Source organism: Setaria viridis, chromosome 2 (genome assembly GCF_005286985.2).
Source record: "Setaria viridis chromosome 2, Setaria_viridis_v4.0, whole genome shotgun sequence".
Taxonomy (NCBI): domain Eukaryota; kingdom Viridiplantae; phylum Streptophyta; class Magnoliopsida; order Poales; family Poaceae; genus Setaria; species Setaria viridis.
Genome location: NC_048264.2, coordinates 24,552,864 through 24,571,297, shown reverse-complemented (window position 1 = coordinate 24,571,297; position 18,434 = coordinate 24,552,864). Strand labels below are relative to the sequence as shown.

Here is an 18,434-nt window from a genome sequence, read left to right as displayed (position 1 = left end):
TGCCGCGGCTAGTGATGGAGGTGATGAACTACAGCCGCAGTATGTAGTGGCCTAGTGGGGCGGCAGCTCCAGCAGTGCCGTGAGTGAGAGGGGTGATAGTGAAGCTTCCGATGGAGGAGTGAGCGAGTGACCATCCTGAGGGGAGAGGGGGAGGGGGGAAAGAAGGCAGGTGAGTGGTGACGAGAAATAAGAGAGATGATAAGGTGAGTTCGAAGAATCGAGAGGCAGAGGGGAGGTAGCATCGCCTCTTCGAGTCTTGCCCACCATTTTGGATCGTCAATTTTTTATTTTATCTTCTTTTTTGGTTTACGAAGTTACCATTGGTTCACTTTGAACAGAAATTTGCATTCGGCAACAAGCGGTTAGCCTCGGCAATATGCTCTGAGCCGTTCACCGGATTTTGTTCAGACCAGACGTGACGCTGCCATGTCCGTTCGTTCGCAGGAGGACGTGGACGTGCGATCGCGACTGTCGCATGTCCGTTTGCGGATGCCCCCACAATGCAAGGAGAGGGAGAAGAGAATGCGTTCCGCGTCAGAAAGCGATACGATGATAGGATGAGTTGCAAGGACTACCAGACATTTCGAGGTCATTTGGTGAGTGTGTGTGTTGGGGGGGGCGGGGGGGGGGGGGGGGGGTGGGGGGGGGGGGGGGCGATATTTTCAGGAGGCATGCATATGTTCCGGACAAACGGAGAGGAACAGAGAGGAGTAGAGAGATACAGGTCTGTCTCACCGTATTAAATTACATATGAAACGGATTTGCGCGATTCAAATATTGTTTTCTTACCACAAGAACCTGTGTTTGCAAGCGCGTGCGTCGATCAAACGGCATGGTGTTGCACTACTATTTCCAGACACAAACGAACACAACCTACGTTGCACAGGTACTCCAATACACTATTATTCCAAAAACACCGATACAGGGATACACGAATATATATATATAATATATATATATATATATATATAAAATAAAAATACATGCATAATTCGTAAGCATCACCTAAAAGGTCGCTGGAGTAACGGATTGCTTATTATCTTATATAATAATTCATTATGTTCTCTATTATTATTCCTTATTAGTACTGTGAACAATGATGTATTTATAGAATGAGATGTTAGGATTTCTAGGTATTAGGAAAGAATCGACAAGTTATCAGAATTATTTTATTTATTTAATAAAATTATTGAAATATCCGATACTTGTCCGACAAGTATCGAATGTGTATCAGTGTCTGGACAGTATCGAAGGAGTATTAGCATAAGATACATGAGGACGTTCGCAAGTGTCTACGCACCGTAGAACACCACGATCATGGCTACTTTCATGTTTGCTAAACATGTCCACCTAAATAAACCATCACAACTGACACTTGTACCTGGAGATCTAAACACGTGCTACTAACCCCTTTTCTGCGAAGGAATATAAACGTAGTTAAACAAATGTTTGGTCAAGATTTGACAACAAAACCTAATAAACATCACACCCTAATAAACTCTATCTACTCAATGTTATCCATCGTCCATTCATCACCAGGAGTGTACATGCATATACACATCAGGCTTACATGTTGTTATTAGCTATACGCAACAACCATACAACTATCCGCGTTATACATGGATCTCTACAACAGACGTTAAAGTGTTTCTGAGTCGGGTCTTTGTCCCGTTGTTGTCCAATATTCCATACCCACATCAACGTCACGACGTTCGTTTTATTATATTCCAGAACGGAGCTAGAAATCATATACTACTGAAGAATCGACCTTTAGTACCGGTTAAGTACCGGTCAGTAACCCCTGTTAGTACCGAGCGTCTAACCGGCATTTAGTACCGGTCAAAATATCCGATACTAAATGCACCATTCAGTACCAGTCACTGTTACCGACGGTACTAAACGGCTTTGCGCCCAAAAAATAAAGAAAAAAATTGACGAACAGACGGGAGGTCCCCGCAAACGAACAGTTGAAAAAAATGGTGACATTTAGTACCGGTTGGTGTTATTGGCGGGTACTAAAAGGTCTCCAAGGATCGAAAATTTCTATCCAGTACTAATTTCGCACGTTAGGGTACTGATGAAAAACCATCCGGTACTGACGTTAAGGATGAATACTCATCGTAGTAATACAAAAGGTGTCAAAATATTTAGACCTCCTAATAATCAACTTAACATAGCAAGTATATGTGGTGCACGTCGAGCGTGAGGGGGGCATGCATGGCCCCACTTGGGTCCTGATTTTGTTGCTATACGTGTATGCGTACTTGTGTAGCAGCATGTACCGTGTTCTGCATCTCGATTTCCAAAGCAAGAAAATAACAACTAGGTTTCGTGGTTGTCCACTGAAGTTGTTACGATCAACAAGTGTGACGCTGCTATTCCTGTTTTGAAGGATATGATGTGCAGCACTTGGAGGGGCAGGAATCAAATTTTGGTACGTAACCACAGTTTGGTTTGGTGGCGATACAAATTATTAGTTCATCAAGACCTCTCCCTCTTATAATTGTAGTTGATTTTGTTGGCAAAGTTTAACAAACAAGCAGCTCCTCGCCAAAAAAAAAAGCAGCTAGGTTGGCAATTTAGAGATAAGTTTTTGGCATATGAAAGGGTTGCGTAGGCAGATTCTTTGGCAAATGAGAGTTGGACCTTCATGGCTAGCTAGACGATGGGCATTCCATCGTCAAAGGCATTACATGCTTGAGATCACCCTCCCCCCTACGGTGTACAGCAGTTGGTCCCTGTCGGCTGGCACTGTCTCTGAAGCCCAAACTCTGCACTGGCCCAGACATCAGCCCCGTTCGTTCAAGATAGAACTGTTTTGGCCCGTGGGTACTCTCTGTTCTGTTGGCGCTTCAATCGTCTCGGCATTCCTCGAAAAGACTAAGCAACCAGATCCGATATTCCGATGTCTGAAGCTCTGCAATGTTTGCCTCAACGATTTGCTGCTGCAAATCATACACCGCCAGTTTCGGTTGATCCTGCATAAAGGTCAGCATCATCGCTGGGAGGCAAAGTTGCGGGGTTTCCGCCTGTTTGGATACAGGCTCGTAAAGTTTAGTACCTATCACATCAGATGTTTGATACTAATTATGAGTATTAAATATAGTCTAATTACAAAACTAATTACATAGATGGAGTCTAATTCGCGAGACGAATCTATTAAGCCTAATTAGTCCATAATTTGACAATGTGGTGCTACAGTAACTATTTGCTAATGATAGATTAATTAGGCTTAATAGATTCATCTCGCAAATTAGTATAGGGATTCTGCAGTTAGTTTTATAATTAGCTCATATTTAGTCCTCCTAATTAACGTCCGAACATTCAATGTGACCCCTCCTAAAATTTAGTACCTCGCATCCAAACACCCTCTTGGGATGCCATTGTCAGAAATAGTCGGTGCTGGCAAATTTTCTCTTACCTTGTTTCGTTCCTTTCTTTACAAGTGGACATATAGGGGAAAAAAAACTTGTGACTATTTGGCCAATAGAAAGAATGATTACTGACTCTGATGAATCGGACTCTTGTATAATCCCACTTCTTCTTATTTTTTGTTTATCTTTTCTTTAAAGATAGACAGAGAGGAGCTCAAGTCTACCACCTCATCATATTGTGATTCAATTTTTTTTTCCCCATCAGAAGAGTCGTTTGCAAGTGTTTTCAAGTGATAGCATGGATTCGCAAGGGAAAAAAGTAGTTCACTATTATTGGCATCTTCCATCCGTGGAGATGTTGCCGTCGAGATTATTGTGCGGGTGATGCGCTAGGCAACCAGTTGCTGACACAGAGTAGGCCCCACGATGCGATTTTGTTGCACTACATCCACTGTTCTGGTCTATAGAAAACTGAATCTCTCTGCTTTTTGGGCTGGACGCACTTTTGTTGCTTTCTTTTGGAGCTAGACGCATTCTTGGAACAAATAGGCTCGGATCTGCCAAGTGGCCCTAATGCATCCTCAGCCTAAATGTAAAGCGGAACACACACAAACAGATGTTCCTCAACTCGGAAATATGCCTCGCGGGTGAAGCAGTGTCATTGAAACCGTCCGGCGCTAACAATAAATCGATAGGGCCAAAACCATTTCAATTTTAAGGGCCGTATAGTGATTGTACACATCTGTGTTTTTTTTCCTTATAGGTAATGCCTGAGCGTTGCAATAGGAACAAAAATTTAATGCGAGATAATAGCTGTTCCAAACAAATGAGATGCAAAATAAAATAAATTCTTCCAAAATAAGATTTTATAGGCCCAGATGACAGCTGATCCAGTCAACAAGCAGATTCCTTAGCGATGCCCTTTGCATGGCTCTGCAGTAGCATTTTCCGCGAACGTGCCTTAGCACATACTCCCTCCATTTTAAATTATAAATCATTTCAATTTTTTTGGAGAGTCAAACTATTTATGTTTGATTAAAATTATAGAGAGGATCACAAAGGTTTATGGCACCAAATAGATATACTATGAAAGTACATTTAATGAAAAAACTAATGATACTTATTTGGTATCATGAATGTTAGCATTTTATTGTATAAATTTAGTCAAATTTAAGATGCTTTGACTCTCCAAGAAAGTTGGAATAACTTATATAGAACAGAGGAAGTATTTCATTAAGAGGAAGAGCAGTACAACCAATACAAAATCTTAATAGGCAAAGGCTATTAAAGCTATTGAACAATGTCTCTCCGGGCTTCCTTCCCATTAACATGGTATGGATCAAAGTTTCTAACTTCATCAATCATCAGTAAAGCCATTGTTGTGGTACAAATCACTGAAGGACTGCACAGCATTGAGGCTGATTGCAGATGAATTTGACAAAGAAGTCAATGTTGAACCAGATAGACATTCTGTTGATGAAGATGAATTAGCAAGAGGCCAATCACCACAGGTGGAGATGCTGGTGAACATATATATAAAAAAAAAAGGAGTTTATGACCATTTGGCCAACTGCGATTATGGACTTTGATCACAGTTTGGCTGGCACTTCTATAGTTCCACTTCTTTTCTTTTCTTTTTGGAGAGACACAGCCCAAGTCTACCAACTCTTCCTATACGTATATGAATATGATTTGCGATTCATTCTATTTTTTCATCATAAGAGTCGGTGTTTGCAAGTGATGGATTATTTCAAGTGACAACAGGATTCGCAGAAAACAATATTGATTTTGGTGTTGCGCAATTGGCGTACACCATATTGATCCTATCGTCAATTGCTGTCCATTTAATTTAAGCATCTTCCGTCTGTCCGTGGTGATGGATTCAGATCGTCTGCAGTCACCCCCAGTGACTGTACTCGGCAGTCGACTCATCTACGCTGTTCGGAATCGATCCAACAGCGACCAGACGGAATGAACAGAAATTTGCAGAGCTCAAGATGTTGTATTGTTCTGTCATACTGAAACTCAAAATGTTGCAGAGCTCAAATGCTCAAGTGCATATGACATACTGAACTAAACATTTGAAACACAGAACCAAAAGCTTCACTCAAGCACAAGCTCCGTTGTTAGAATTCAGCATTAAAATCATCTGTGCTGACTCCCTGCAAAATAAAAGAAAAGTAATTGAACTCTTTGTGCATATGACTATATTGATCATCATTTTGAAATATTACCATCAGAAGTTGAGAGAAGGAATTAATGGCCATGTATGATTCAGGCATTCCTTCCTTGGGCCAGAAGTACTTGGGGAAACATTTTGTACTGATGCACCGTCATCAAATGCCACTTTTGCAGTTCCATGTTCCTTTCAATAAAAGAGAATCAAATAATTAGATAAAATTGAACACTTTTTCTGTTGAAATACAGTTAAAGAGAATTAAATAGATTTTGTGGTGTTACATACCACTGGACCTTGCACGGTTCAAACGCGAGATTATGTGAAATGAAACCCACTGTCTGGAATTCGATGGCACGAAAGCGAACTTTGCATTCATTTCAAAGAAAAGAAAGAAGAAGAAGAAGAAGAAAAGAAAGCGAATTTGGCGGCGTTGCGGCAAAGAAGAGGTTCCTTGTTGCTTGGTCGCCGTCATTAGTCAGCAATACATGCGCGCGGCGACTGTAACCACGAAATGTGCAAAACGGCGATTGCGTGCGCACTTGATGTTGAGATAAAATCATCATGCAACTCCGACCTCAGCATTTTAGATTCGGAGCTGTCAAGCGATTGTATACGCGTTTTATTTTTATTTTTTTGTTTCCCCTTTGCAATATAAAAGACGGCGCACAACCGCTGCTGCCTGTCGCTGGAAATGCTGAGGTCGGACCCACGTACCAGTCAGAAGCTTTGGCAAACCCAACCGCGTCTGTCGGAATGGCCTACTGAAAAAGAAAAACTGCCCCAACCGAAAGCGGTTGCTAGCTGCTAAGCTTGGGAACTTAAATTAAGCATGCCGGCCTTGTAATTATAATCGAAATAAAACTAGCATGTCGGTACTTTTCCCCGAAAGCAACGTACTACCAGCAGAGCAGTGCTGATGCTGTTGGATTTGGATCTGCATGCAGTTGGCAGATCCCAAACCTTATCCACCGCGCGCGCGTGTCCGTAAAACGTTGCGTCCTGCTGCATCTCAACTTTTTTATCCATGGGGATGGGGCTTGCCTCTGCTGCCACCGCGCCATGGAGCCCGAGATCCACCCCTCGGGGGACGTGGGGCCTCTCCTTCCTGGGACGGGATCTCATCTGAGGGGAGAGGAAGGGGCGGTGCTGGGAGCCTCGGAGTCGCCGGCCGGATGGGAGGGGCGGCGGGCGCCGCCTCGCGTGACGGCGTCAGATGTGACGCTAGCTGGGTCCGTCCGTTTGCAGGACGTGATGTGCACCCCAGCAGAGCTCGAACTGTCCGTCCGGTGCATGTGCATGCATCGTCTTCTTGATGACGACGCTAATGCTGCATCTCCGTCCGCGAAGTTGCGGGTGAGAGCGCGAAGTTGACGGTGAGACCGTGACAGCCGGCCTCATTCTACTTTTTCTATCAGGAAAGGCTACTATGCCATTTGCACCCTGCCGAGGTAGTAGGTTCTTCATTGTTCTTTTGAGATTTCTCCGAGCGCTACAATTTTCAGACGTGATCCTGTTGCTGTTTGCCGACGAGAAGAGGGAACGCGAGCGTACGCTTATGCTCGGAAGCTGCAATCACAACGATCGTATTACTAGTACCATGGATGACGATGATGTCTCAGCAAGCCTCCGCGGAATCCCGTCGCGCGAAGAAGGCGCGCTTCATTTGCGACGCGACATGTCGCCGTTACCCGTCGTCGGTTGTCGACATGTGCTGCACACGCCGCGCGAAAATCCATCTAAAAAAGACGGCATTCAATTTTACGTGTGCACTTGAAAGTAGAGATCGCCATCCGAGAGATTAGTAGTAGCCTTTATGTAGCTGACTGTCAATCAGCAAGTTTTGATGTGTCGATAGCCCTTTCGTATTTGTACGCGCCCTTCTTTTGGTACCTGTCACTGACAGTGACGGGCAGGCCCTCAGCTGAGGGGAGAACCCACCCGCCATGCCAAGACGTTTCACGGACAACAGGAGCTCGTTCAGCGGATAGCACTGTCACATAGTAGGTTCTGATATTAATTAAGATGATTAAATATGAGCTAATTATAAAACTAATTGCAGAACCCTTGTGCTAATTCGCGAGATGAATCTATTAAACCTAATTAATCTCTTATTAGCAAATGGTTACTGTAGCACCACATTTTAATAGATTCGTCTCGTGAATTAGACTCCATTTGTACAATTAGTTTTATAATTAGTCTATGTTTAATACTTCTAATTAACATCTAAACATCCGATGTGACAGGTGTTAAATTTTAGTATGGGGTATCCAACACCCTAATTAGAATATTAAACATAGACTAGTTACAAAACTAATTGCACAACCTAGGCTAAATTGCGAGACGAATCTGTTAAATCTAATTTGTTCATGATTTGACAATGATTGATTAATTAGACTTAATAGATTCGTCTCGCGATTTAACCTAGAGGTTCTACTATTAGTTTTTGTAATTAGATCATGTTTCAATTTAGCTTAGAGGTTTTGCTATTAGTTTGTAATTAACTCTTAATTAACGTCCGAACACATCTAATGTGACAAAGAGCTAAAGTTTAAACATCTGTCTCCCAACACTGCACATCCAGGCACATCGAGAAACAAGGGGACTGGAGCACCGCACCGGTACTATTTTCTTTTCCTTATTCATCACATCGCCGCATGAATCAAAGAATGGCGGCACAGATTACACGCGCGCAAGATTTTACCGTCATCTCCAAGAGAAAATGAGCAGCTGCAGCATGCATTTCTAATTCCAGCAAGCTAGGCGCAGTACAAGTGTACAGCAACAACACGCAGTGCACCTCGCACCTGCCCCCAATGCTTTTTTCCTTTTTCCTCTGGTTCCTTCCCTAATCAATAAGCAATTTGTTTTTGAAATAATAATCTCACCAACCAATCCGGCGCGGCGCCTAACCACTCCCCCACAATACTAATCACCCCTCCTTATTCATTAGCCCCTCCCACTGGCAGGTGGGCCCCAACGGGGGAATCGGCATCTCCAGCTGGTCGCCCTGCGGCATATTCACATCGGCCTCTCGCACCCACCGGTCCCTCCCCGTGACCCCGTCCCGTCCTGTTTCAGTTGGCGTGGACGCGGCGGGGCAGCGGGGCACGCCGCCGGCGCCGGGACGCGGCGTCGTCGCGCCGCCACCCGACGACCACCTGGTCCGCCGGCGCCGGGGGCGAGGGCAGCGCCTCCGCGGCCGCGCCGCCGGCGCAGCCGCCTTCATCGGCGCCGGCCCACCACTGCTCGCAGCTGGCCGTGCTGGCGGCCCACAGCCTCACCGCCGGAAGCGCCCCGTTGATGGCGGCGAACCTCGCGCCACCGCCGCCGAGGGAGGTGGAGATGGAGCAGCCGGAGAGGGCGCGCGGCAGGCCCTGCCAGGTCCGGACGACGGCGCCGCCCCAGGGGAAGCCGCCGTCCGCCGCGCCGTCGTAGAACCCGATCCGCTTCAGATCCTCCTCCTCGCCGGAGGAGCTCGTGTCCGCCTCGTCGGAGCTCTCCTCTTCGTCATGCTCGTCGCCGTCCTCATCCTCATCATCCTCGTCGCCGGAGGAGTAGTAGGTCCCGATGTGCGACTGGATGACCTCCTTCCCCCGGGAGCGGAGGCGCAGCACGATGACCTGCAGCCGCCGCAGCAGGCTGGGCAGCGTGGCTAGCGCCGCCAGCGCCACGGCCAGCGGCGCCCACATCTCGGCCAGCAGCGCCGCGGCCAGCGCCGGCGCCCGCGAGAACCGCCCCACCCCGGCCTCCAGCATCGCCGCCGCCGCCGTCTCCATCCTCGCTACGCCCTCCGCCGCCGCCGCCGACCAGATAGAGAGACCAACCCCCAAATTAAAAAAATCGCGGTGCGCGTGTGAAGCAAGAGGATGCCGATGCGACGAAATGGGGAAGAAAGCTAGCGGAGGCGACCGTGTCGCTTTAAAGCCACACACACACACGAGGCAGGCTGGGAGTTTTGAAATGGCCGTTATGCCCGCGGTGGGGCCAAGATGTCAGTGGGTCGAGGCGTGGCCGCGTGGGGAACAGAGAGGGGAAAAGTCGCGGAGCAGCAGGCAGCAGCCGCGGTTGGACGGAACGAAACGGAACGGCTCCGTTCAGGCGACGTGTGGACGGCAGCATCGTTGGTTTCCGTCTCCCACGGTGAAAGCGTGGGCGGGTAGATAAGTATAGATGACCACACGTAGAGCACCGATGACATGTGGGGACGCGCAAGGTATGGGCCCACGCGTGGCTGGCTGGGTATGAACGGAGGCGGGTGCGCTTGGTTCGGACGCGGCGGCAGAGATGGCGTCTCGGGGCGAGCGACTCGGTGAGTCAGCAGCAGGCCCGAGGGCACCGCGGCGGTTAGGCTGACGGGTGGGGCCGAGCTGCGCACTGGCGCTGCCTGGCGGTTACGCCGCCGCGTGTGCACGCGTGGGCCCTCCCCGACCGGAGCTGCTGCTGTGCGAAGCACAAGGGGTGAGTCAGCTTTGCGTGTGCGCGCTGTGGGGACGGACGGCGGTGGGGTGCGGTCAGCCTGGATCCTGCGGCGGAGGTGGGTTTGGATCCGCGATCGGTGCTGAGCCACCAGTTCTCGGACACGTCGGATCCCTCGTCTGTTGTCTCCTGCCTCCTACCCCCTCCTCCTCTGGATCGGGGCTGTGGTGGGTGTACACGTCTGCTCCGGGTCATGCATGGCTTATCTTCTCAATTCTGAAGAACGGCCACGTTTGACGGGATAACCTCTGGAGATGCCTGGGAGCTGGTACTTCTCCTGAAAACGTTACAAAGCCGTTTTTACTTGTAGGTTGACGTTTCTTTTCAATTTCATCTAGAGGCAAGACTGTTGATCGATTCTGCACCTAGTTTTACCTGGGTGTACTATGTTGGTACTGTAGTTTACATAATTTACCGAAAGGGATTTTGTTCAGACAAAAGGGATTGATTTTTTTTTTCTTAACTCGAAATCAATTGATTGAGTGGTAGCTAGAGTTTTGATGGCAGGACAGGACATCTTTATTTCTAACTTGTCGACTTTGTTAAGCATCATAAATTGTTTGTTCCTCCCTCCACGCTAGAAGTAATTCAATATCTCCCTTGAATATTGGTTATGTGGCCATATCTTGCAAGCAACCCACAAACAAAAAATTTGGCCATTCAGCGAGGCCAAGACGTTACATATGGCTTTATATCGAAACTGTTGGAGCCGGGACTTTAGATCGTGAATAATAATACTGTACAAGCTTAATCATAATTCTCCGTGTTTGCACCAAACATTGGTTGGTCCAGCTGGTGTGGTTTAAAGGACTGTTGGCCAAGGCTCCGAAACTGATTAAGGGCTCGTTTGGTTTTAGCACTAGCTAGCTCTACTAAATGTTAGTCGTGATCAAAGTGCGGGCAACACAAAAATATCGGTGCAACAATATTTAGGCCCTGTTTGTATACGCTTTTCTGGAACTCGTGTATCTGGCAAGCAAGCTTATTTGATAAGCCTGCTGCCTAGAGAATCTGTTGTCTGAATAAGCAGTGTGTTTGGCAATCCTGATTATTTTGTGTTGATTGTCTGTCGAGGTTGGTAAATTGACCTTAATGCCCCTAAGGCTGATAATAGCTCATTTTTATTGTGAATATGAGGGGCTAAGCCCGGCGGCGGGGGCTAAGCCTGGCGGCGAGGGCCAAGCCTCCAGGGGCCAAGGCCGGCGGTGGGGGCTAAGCCCGGCGGCGGCAGCCAAGCCCGACGACGGGGGCCAAGCCGCCAGGAGCCAAGCCCGACGGCGGGGGCAAGCCCTGCGGACGGCACCCGGCGTCGGTTGCAGGGGCGGCGACGGCGGATGCGAGCCGGCGGCGGGGGCAAGCCGCCAGGGGCCAAGCCCGGCGGCGGGGCAAGCCCGGCAGACGGCACCTGCGTCGGTTGCAGGGGTGGCGGCGGTGGACAGGAGCCGGCGACGGGGGCCAAGCCCGGCGGTGGGAGCAAGCCCAGCGGACGGGAGCCGGTGGCGGTCGCGGGAGGCGCGGGGGCGGCGGCGGCAGACGGGAACCGAGCGCCGGCGCCGGGATCTGCAGGCGGCGGGACCCGACGATAGGATCTGGCGGCGGACGGGATCGGGCCCCGGACGGGATCGGCGGCGCTCGCGGGAGGCGCGGGAGCGGCGGCGGCGGACAGGAACCGAGCGGCAGCGGCAGGCCAAGCCCGGCGGCGGGACCTGGCGACTGATGGGAGCCGGCGGCGGTCGGGAGGCGGCGGTGGTCGCGGGAGGCGCGGGGCGGACGACTGGAGCGTCAGTGGGTGAGGGGCAGCGGGGGAAAATTTCCTTCGCTTATTGGAGAAGCGTCTCCCGGCCCGCTTACACAATAAGCCGGATGCCAGTTGTTTCCCAGCTTTTCCACTAAGCGGCTTACGTGACAAGCGGGAATAAGCAAGGCGTTTGGGTGGGTTTATCGCTTATTTTCACCAATAAGCGGGAAATAAGCGACTCCAAACATGGCTTTAGATTGTAGTCATGCCAAAACTTACCAAAACAATGAGTATGACGCATGAGGTCTACATGTCATTGTTATTTTTTTTATCGAAATATAGCCAAGTGATATCTCATTTAGTAGATTTAATTGCAATAATTATAAATATGTAATTGGATTTTCAATTAGATAAACCATTTAAAAAGATATTAACATTTAAATATGGTTGAATTGTGATTTTCGGTTTCCGTGTAGCCATACAGCTCCTGCCACGATTGCCCGCAGGGACGTGGACGTCCACCAAATCTTGGGCGAGCATTTTCGGATGAGTCTCTGGAGCTGCTGTTGAGTCACTTACGTGTGGATCCGATCCCACAGGTCAATAACCCAACTGCAATAGCAGTACTACAGAGGAACCACTTCCGCATTTGCCTCGCCTACATCCTCGCCCTGCGCTCGTGTTGTTTTGCGTTGGTGCCGATTGCCACACCAACTTTAGAGCAAATTCAAGAGATTTGCTATCCGACTTGCCAAGCTAAAATTAGCAAGTTAGTAAGAAAATCGTGGTCCAACAAAGTTAAGGACTTGTTTGGTTTTAGCCGCAGCTAGCCCTACCAAATGTTGGTCATGATCAAAGTGCGGGCAACACCAAAATATCGGCACAACAATGTTTGGATTGTAGCCATGCTAAAACAATGAGTATGATGCATGGGTCTACATGTCATTGTTATTTTTTTTATCGAAATATAGCCAAGCAATATCTCATTTGATAGATTTAATTGCAATAATTATAAATATGTAATTGGATTTTCAATTAGATAAACCATTTAAAAGATATTAGCATTTAAATATGGTTGAATCGTGATTTTCGGTTTCCGTGTAGCCATATAGCTCCTGTCACGATTGCTCGCTGGGACGTGGGTCTGTTCGCTTCACCTTATAAGCCGGCTGAAAAGCTGAAATGGCTGATTTGTTGTGAGAGGAAAACACTGTTTGGTGGCTGATAAGCCAACTGAATAAGCTGAAGCGAACAGGCCGGGGCGTCCGCCAAATCTTGGACGAGCATTTTCGGATGAGTCTTTGGAGCTGCTCTTGAGTGACTGACGTGTGGACCTGGTCTCACATGTTAATAATCCAACTGCAATAGCAGTACTACAGAGGAACTTCTTCCGCATTTGCTGCTACTACAGAGGAACTACTTCCGCATTTGCCTCGCCTGCATTCTCGTCCTGCGCTCGCGTTGTTTTGCGTTGGCGTCGATTGGCACACCAACTTTAGAGCAACCCCAAAAAAGTTGCTATCCGACTTGCCAAGCTAAAATTTAGCTAGTAAGAAAATCGTGGTCCAAGAGAGCTTTTATCTAAGTTTTCATCCCATCCGACTTGCCCCTCACACTTGCCAATCTTGGCAAGCCTTTAGCAAGTCAGTTTGCCTTGCCAAAGTGTGGAGCCCACGTGCAGTAGTTGCTAGAATGGAGAGTGCAAAATAAAGATGCTGTTGTAGTGCGAAATGGAAAGGCTGTTGGAGTGTATGAAGAGTGTATATTTTTAGAAAGGAAACTAGCTGTTAGGGTTTGGAGAGTAAAAAATTGATAGTCTATTGGAATGAGAAACTCAACGTGGAGAGGAATCTTTTTACTAATTTAGATAGAGAGTTAAATGGAGAATCAAAAATAGATAGTCTGTTGGAGATGCTCTTAGGACCCAGTACGCTAGAAGTTGCGATGGCATGCCAAAATTTTGGTTTGGTTGCAATTGTCAACAAATCAAACAGCCCCTAAGTCTAATAATCTGTACAGTCAGGGCAAATCCCGCGAACTTTCAGGATACCTCGCGATCGATCTTGTGTTTGGTATAGCCTAGAGATTTTAGTTGCGATGATGAGGTAGCAGTTGCTTCTACTCCACAGAATAAAAGACCTCCTTGCAACCAGAAATAAAACGGGAATTCCTTTGAGGATGGAGTATAAACAAAAAAGAAAAGAAAAGATCGTACTAGTACAATATCATGATCTTAGTCCTCTGCTCCAACGCAAGCTACAGCTGCACCACAGAAAGTCCTGGAAACCTGAAAGGTAGGCAGCATATATGGACAGCCGTCAGGCACCACAAAAAATTGAGAAGGATCCATGCACACGGCACACCAATCTTCTCCGATCCTGATGGCAATGGCATGGCAACAGCTTGCAACTATTGATTGCAACTCCACCGAAAAGTTGGATAGCAGATGCCTTTGTTAATTATCAGTTTGAGCTCAAGCTCATTCACATTTAGTTTATTTTATCGCCAAAAGACTCAAGCTCAACATAATGGTAACTAATGCGTATTGCTATGCATACATAACTAATCCAAAAGATCAGAAATGACTCAAATCACTCGCGTGTGATCACTCACTAAAATGGATCGCCTGGCTGGTCGCACAACTGATGCATGACCACCAGTCGGTGCGTTTACAAGTTGCAGCGGTTCAGACTTGACAAGGCCACGCTAGCTAATCTTTCCCATGCAATCAGATCACGTGCACTAGTATGCGTGGCATTAAAAGTGCCCATGCAGTAGTATCACGAAAGCAACTGGACACGATACGATAATTGATGACTGTGATTTGGTCGTGTGCCGCTGTCCCATATATATATATATGTGTGCTGTCAGCCATTGACACCGACGCTTAACAGCAAGTGGTTTCTGTCGCGTTCACAAAAATGGGGCCGAGAGCCCCATCATTGGACATCTGACGGTCTGGCGGGACCCAAGCACTGGTGCATGGATGGTGCCTGCAAACCAGAAAATCGAGATGGGCGTACCAAGAGTTCTTCTTTATGTTCTTCCGATGTTTATTTATTCTGTCCGAGAATGAAGAATGCAGCCTCCGCGTCGTCCGCCTCCTGCCCATGGGCCCGTGCCGATTCTGCTGTCAGTGTAGCGATGATTTCAGCATGCATGATGTACACTTTTCGTGTGTGTTTTCTGATCTCAAGAAAAACTTCCAAGCACAAAAAAATCGTGATATTTTCTCGAGTGCGGGGAGAGAAAAAGAAATATGACTTACATTTCTAGATTCATAGTATTTACTATATATCCAGTGGTGGATCCAGAGTCACACATTAGGGGGCTCATTTCCTGTTCTTCTTCCTCCCTCCTCTCCTCTCCTTCCTCCTTGGGTGGGTGGGTGGGGGATTCCCTACCGCTGGATCCGCCGCTATATCTAGATGCATAGTAAAATTTATGAATTTTGAAATGCTAAAACGACTTACAATTTGGATGGAGGGAGCAAGTAGGATGGAGGCCCAAATTTCTTACGTGTGGGTCTCATGAGTAGAGGTTTACCGGGAGTACCATGCTAAATAAAAATGCACTACCATGCCCTGAGAAATCTGCTATAACGGGTGTGAATATAGTTTTTTATTGTCGCAAAAGAAAAAAAAGAAATACCCTATTTGAGCAAAGTGCATATCCTGAAATGGAGTTGCTCTCTGGAAGAATGTTTATTAACCAATTTGGATTTTTGACTATCCACGGATAGGAACTTAAAGGATCCAAAAGTGTAGAAAAATCTAGTAAGTCTTTTCTATTGCTGTAAAAGTCCGTCTCGAAGATGAGTTACGAAATAAAGCACATAAGAATGAAAATTAGGGACATATTTGGGAATTAACAGGCAATCTCAAGCCTCAAGGGTCTTATTGTGATAATGTAGAAGTTACTAGGCCCTGGACGTAAGAATCCAAGGGTAGAACAAAGAGACAGATATGGACGGACCTTAGTGAAAAACATCAGGGACCCCATGGTAAGCACGGAAGACTGCAGGGGCCGTAAAAGAAGCGCCCAGGGGCATATGTGTAAGGAACCAGGGATTGGCGCGCAAAATTTCAAAAAAATTTGGACCATTTCTCGATTTGTGCGTGTCATCCTTGCGCAGGGGCCATGCTAATCTTCTCTGTATCGTTCCAATTTTATCGGATGTCTCCGGAGAGACAGCGCTGGTGCAACGCTTCGGATTATAACCTGGCGTTTCCGTCATTATCTGGACGAGGTGGTACTAAACTCTGCTGCGCAATGGGCGACGACACGGACCCAAGCGCGAAGGCGGAAGCGCCCAAACCGCCCGCCGCGCTCGGTCGCACGCTTTAGCCCAGTCTCTCGAAACGGAGCCATCCGGGGCTTCTTCGTCCCAGTCCACTAATTTTCCGTGCTGGGGCCTTGTACGCGTTGTTGGGCTGGGCCAGACGCATTCATTGTTGGGCTGGTAAGTAAAAGATGGAGACGATCCATGTAGATGGAAAATGCATTCCTGGACAGACTGCTGATTCTCGTAGCCCTGGTCGCCGATTATCACTTCGTCTTGTGAATTACAGGAAGGCCGCGCGGCGGCGTGGTGAGGTCGCGTCAGCGGGCGGAAACGACAGTGGCGGCGCGGCGGCCCCGTGCTCGATACGGCCGAGCAGAGCCGCCTGACTCGAGTCGCCGCCGCGCTTGGGCGCTGGGCTCGCTGTCGCCGCCCCCTTGGACGTAGTGAGATCTACGGCCCTAAGCTCCGCATCTCGATCCGTCCACACAAGCTCGGGTGGTCGGTGAACCCTAGGTCCGTCCGACGGCGGTTGCGCGTGCGGCGTCCGGTGCTTGCCCGGTGGCGGTTCCACCCACGGACTCCTTCGTAGGCGGGCGGGTCTTGCCTGCGCGCCTAGGCCAAGGTCAAGCGCAGGCAGGGCAGGGGTCGCTCGAGGGACCTGGGTGCCTGGGCACATGACTGGCGACGGTGCCGGCAAGAGGCAGTGGTTAGGAGCAATCCAAGCAGCGAGCACAAGGGCGGCAGCGGCCAGCGGTGGCTCAGCACAACGAGTAGGCCTCTCGGCGATAGAATGGGTAAGCAACAAATTCACTGAGCTTTTCCCATTTCTATTTTTGTAGCACAATTAACATTGTTACTTATAGGTCGGCAGATTGTATCATCTAGGATGTTTGAGGACATTGGCCGGAACTATGGATATTTTCCTGATCCAACAAACCTGTATGTGGTCAAGTGCAAAATGTGTGTGAAAGATGCTCGCTCTATTGCTCTTCAAGCTGCCAGGATAAGAAGGCCATATGATAATTATCTGTGCGTGTCTATCATCGTATTGTTCATTGCTGCCTCTTGTTGCTGCTTGTTGGTTTGTTGCTCATCTATATTTGTACAATAACCCTGTGTTGTGTTGCTTTCACAGTTATCCAGTGTCTTGCTACGGTTTGGAGCTATTAAATATCACCTTTATTTTTTCTAACTTCCAGATTATCGACGGGATCCTTTTTAGTTTCAGTTAGTGCTTCTCACCTAGAAGATGTCAGCTACCAGAGTACCATGGTTCTTCTTAGGGGACAAAATCCTGATACTGGTTATGCACATGGAGGAAAAGGGGGGACAATGGACAATTGGGCATATTGCACAGCCGTTCTTGCAACTCTGCACCTGTTTGGCCATTCAAAGTTGTTATGATGAAGCACACACAGATGAAACAATATCATTTCCTTTAATCCAATTCTAGCTAAATGTGTTTCTGAATATAATTTGCTTGGCTCAGATGCATAATAGTTTATTTCAGTTAAGTGTATGGTTGAAAAGTTCCCAATCTTTTTTATTGTGGGAGGTGCAGATCCGTTTCAAATGCTCTTTGCTTAGGCAATCTGCAGCTGTAGTGCTCTTATCTGAACAATATAGACCCTTACTAACAGGGCACCAAGTATATATATTTATTTTTCACTCAACTGTAATGATGGGATTTAACTGTATAATGACTAACTAAAATTACATTAGACTTGATCATTATGAGTGGATAGTTCAATTTACTGTAATGCAAATTTCAAATTTGTTCTCTAGGTGTTCATCTTTTCGAGATGCTTTTTGTTTTTGAACTTTTTGAACCTATGGTTAACCCTGTCTATGCATTTTACCATTCATACAGAACTGACTTATGGAGATGGGCTGTTCGGGTTTGGAACCCCGAACAAGTTGTTGCGAGAGGGAGAAAGGAGGAGCAAGCCAAGTGAATCAAGTGAACCAATGGCCAAAAGTCCTCTCCTCCCACTCCTTGGTTCTATTTATAGGGAGGAGGAGGAGGCTGTTTATACTTTTTCCATTGGTGGGGTTGAATATCACAACGAGGTCCTTGGACCATTACAACGAGGCCCCTGGATGTTGTAACTGAGTCCCTAACCTTTACAAACTAACCCTTAAACCCCATTTTGTGCCTCTTTTACACACACAGGGGGTTTCTAGCCTTAGTCTACCTAAGACGCACCGCCAACAATAGCCCGTCAACTATTTGGTCTTAGTCGGCACAACAAGACCTAATAGTTGCTCCTGTTAAAAGAGGCCCAATTACAACTTAGACTCTTGGCTGCGATGAGCTTTGATCTGCATGTGGCTTCACTTCGAAGCCTTGATCATCGGGACTTGCTTCAAAAGCTAATGTAG

The 18,434-nt window shown here is 47.5% G+C and overlaps 1 protein-coding gene, 1 long non-coding RNA gene and 1 other non-coding gene across 3 annotated transcripts; 1 reads left to right on the top strand and 2 right to left on the bottom strand.

Moving 5' to 3' along the window:
• Nucleotides 1-8,156: 8,156 nt before the first annotated feature.
• Nucleotides 8,157-9,473, bottom strand: LOC140222058 (uncharacterized). Its single transcript, XM_072292186.1, has one exon. The coding sequence runs from the start codon at nucleotides 9,327-9,329 to the stop codon at nucleotides 8,628-8,630; it is 702 nt and encodes a 233-aa protein (XP_072148287.1). The 5' UTR covers nucleotides 9,330-9,473; the 3' UTR covers nucleotides 8,157-8,627.
• A 6,383-nt stretch (nucleotides 9,474-15,856) lies between these two features.
• LOC117846661 (U6 spliceosomal RNA) lies at nucleotides 15,857-15,959 on the bottom strand. Its single transcript, XR_004638388.1, has one exon. It is a non-coding gene; the product is annotated as a U6 spliceosomal RNA (small nuclear RNA).
• A 353-nt stretch (nucleotides 15,960-16,312) lies between these two features.
• Nucleotides 16,313-17,725, top strand: LOC117842504 (uncharacterized). The gene is made up of 2 exons (XR_011897631.1): nucleotides 16,313-16,846; nucleotides 16,916-17,725. It is a non-coding gene; the product is annotated as an uncharacterized lncRNA (long non-coding RNA).
• The last annotated feature ends 709 nt before the right edge of the window (nucleotides 17,726-18,434 follow it).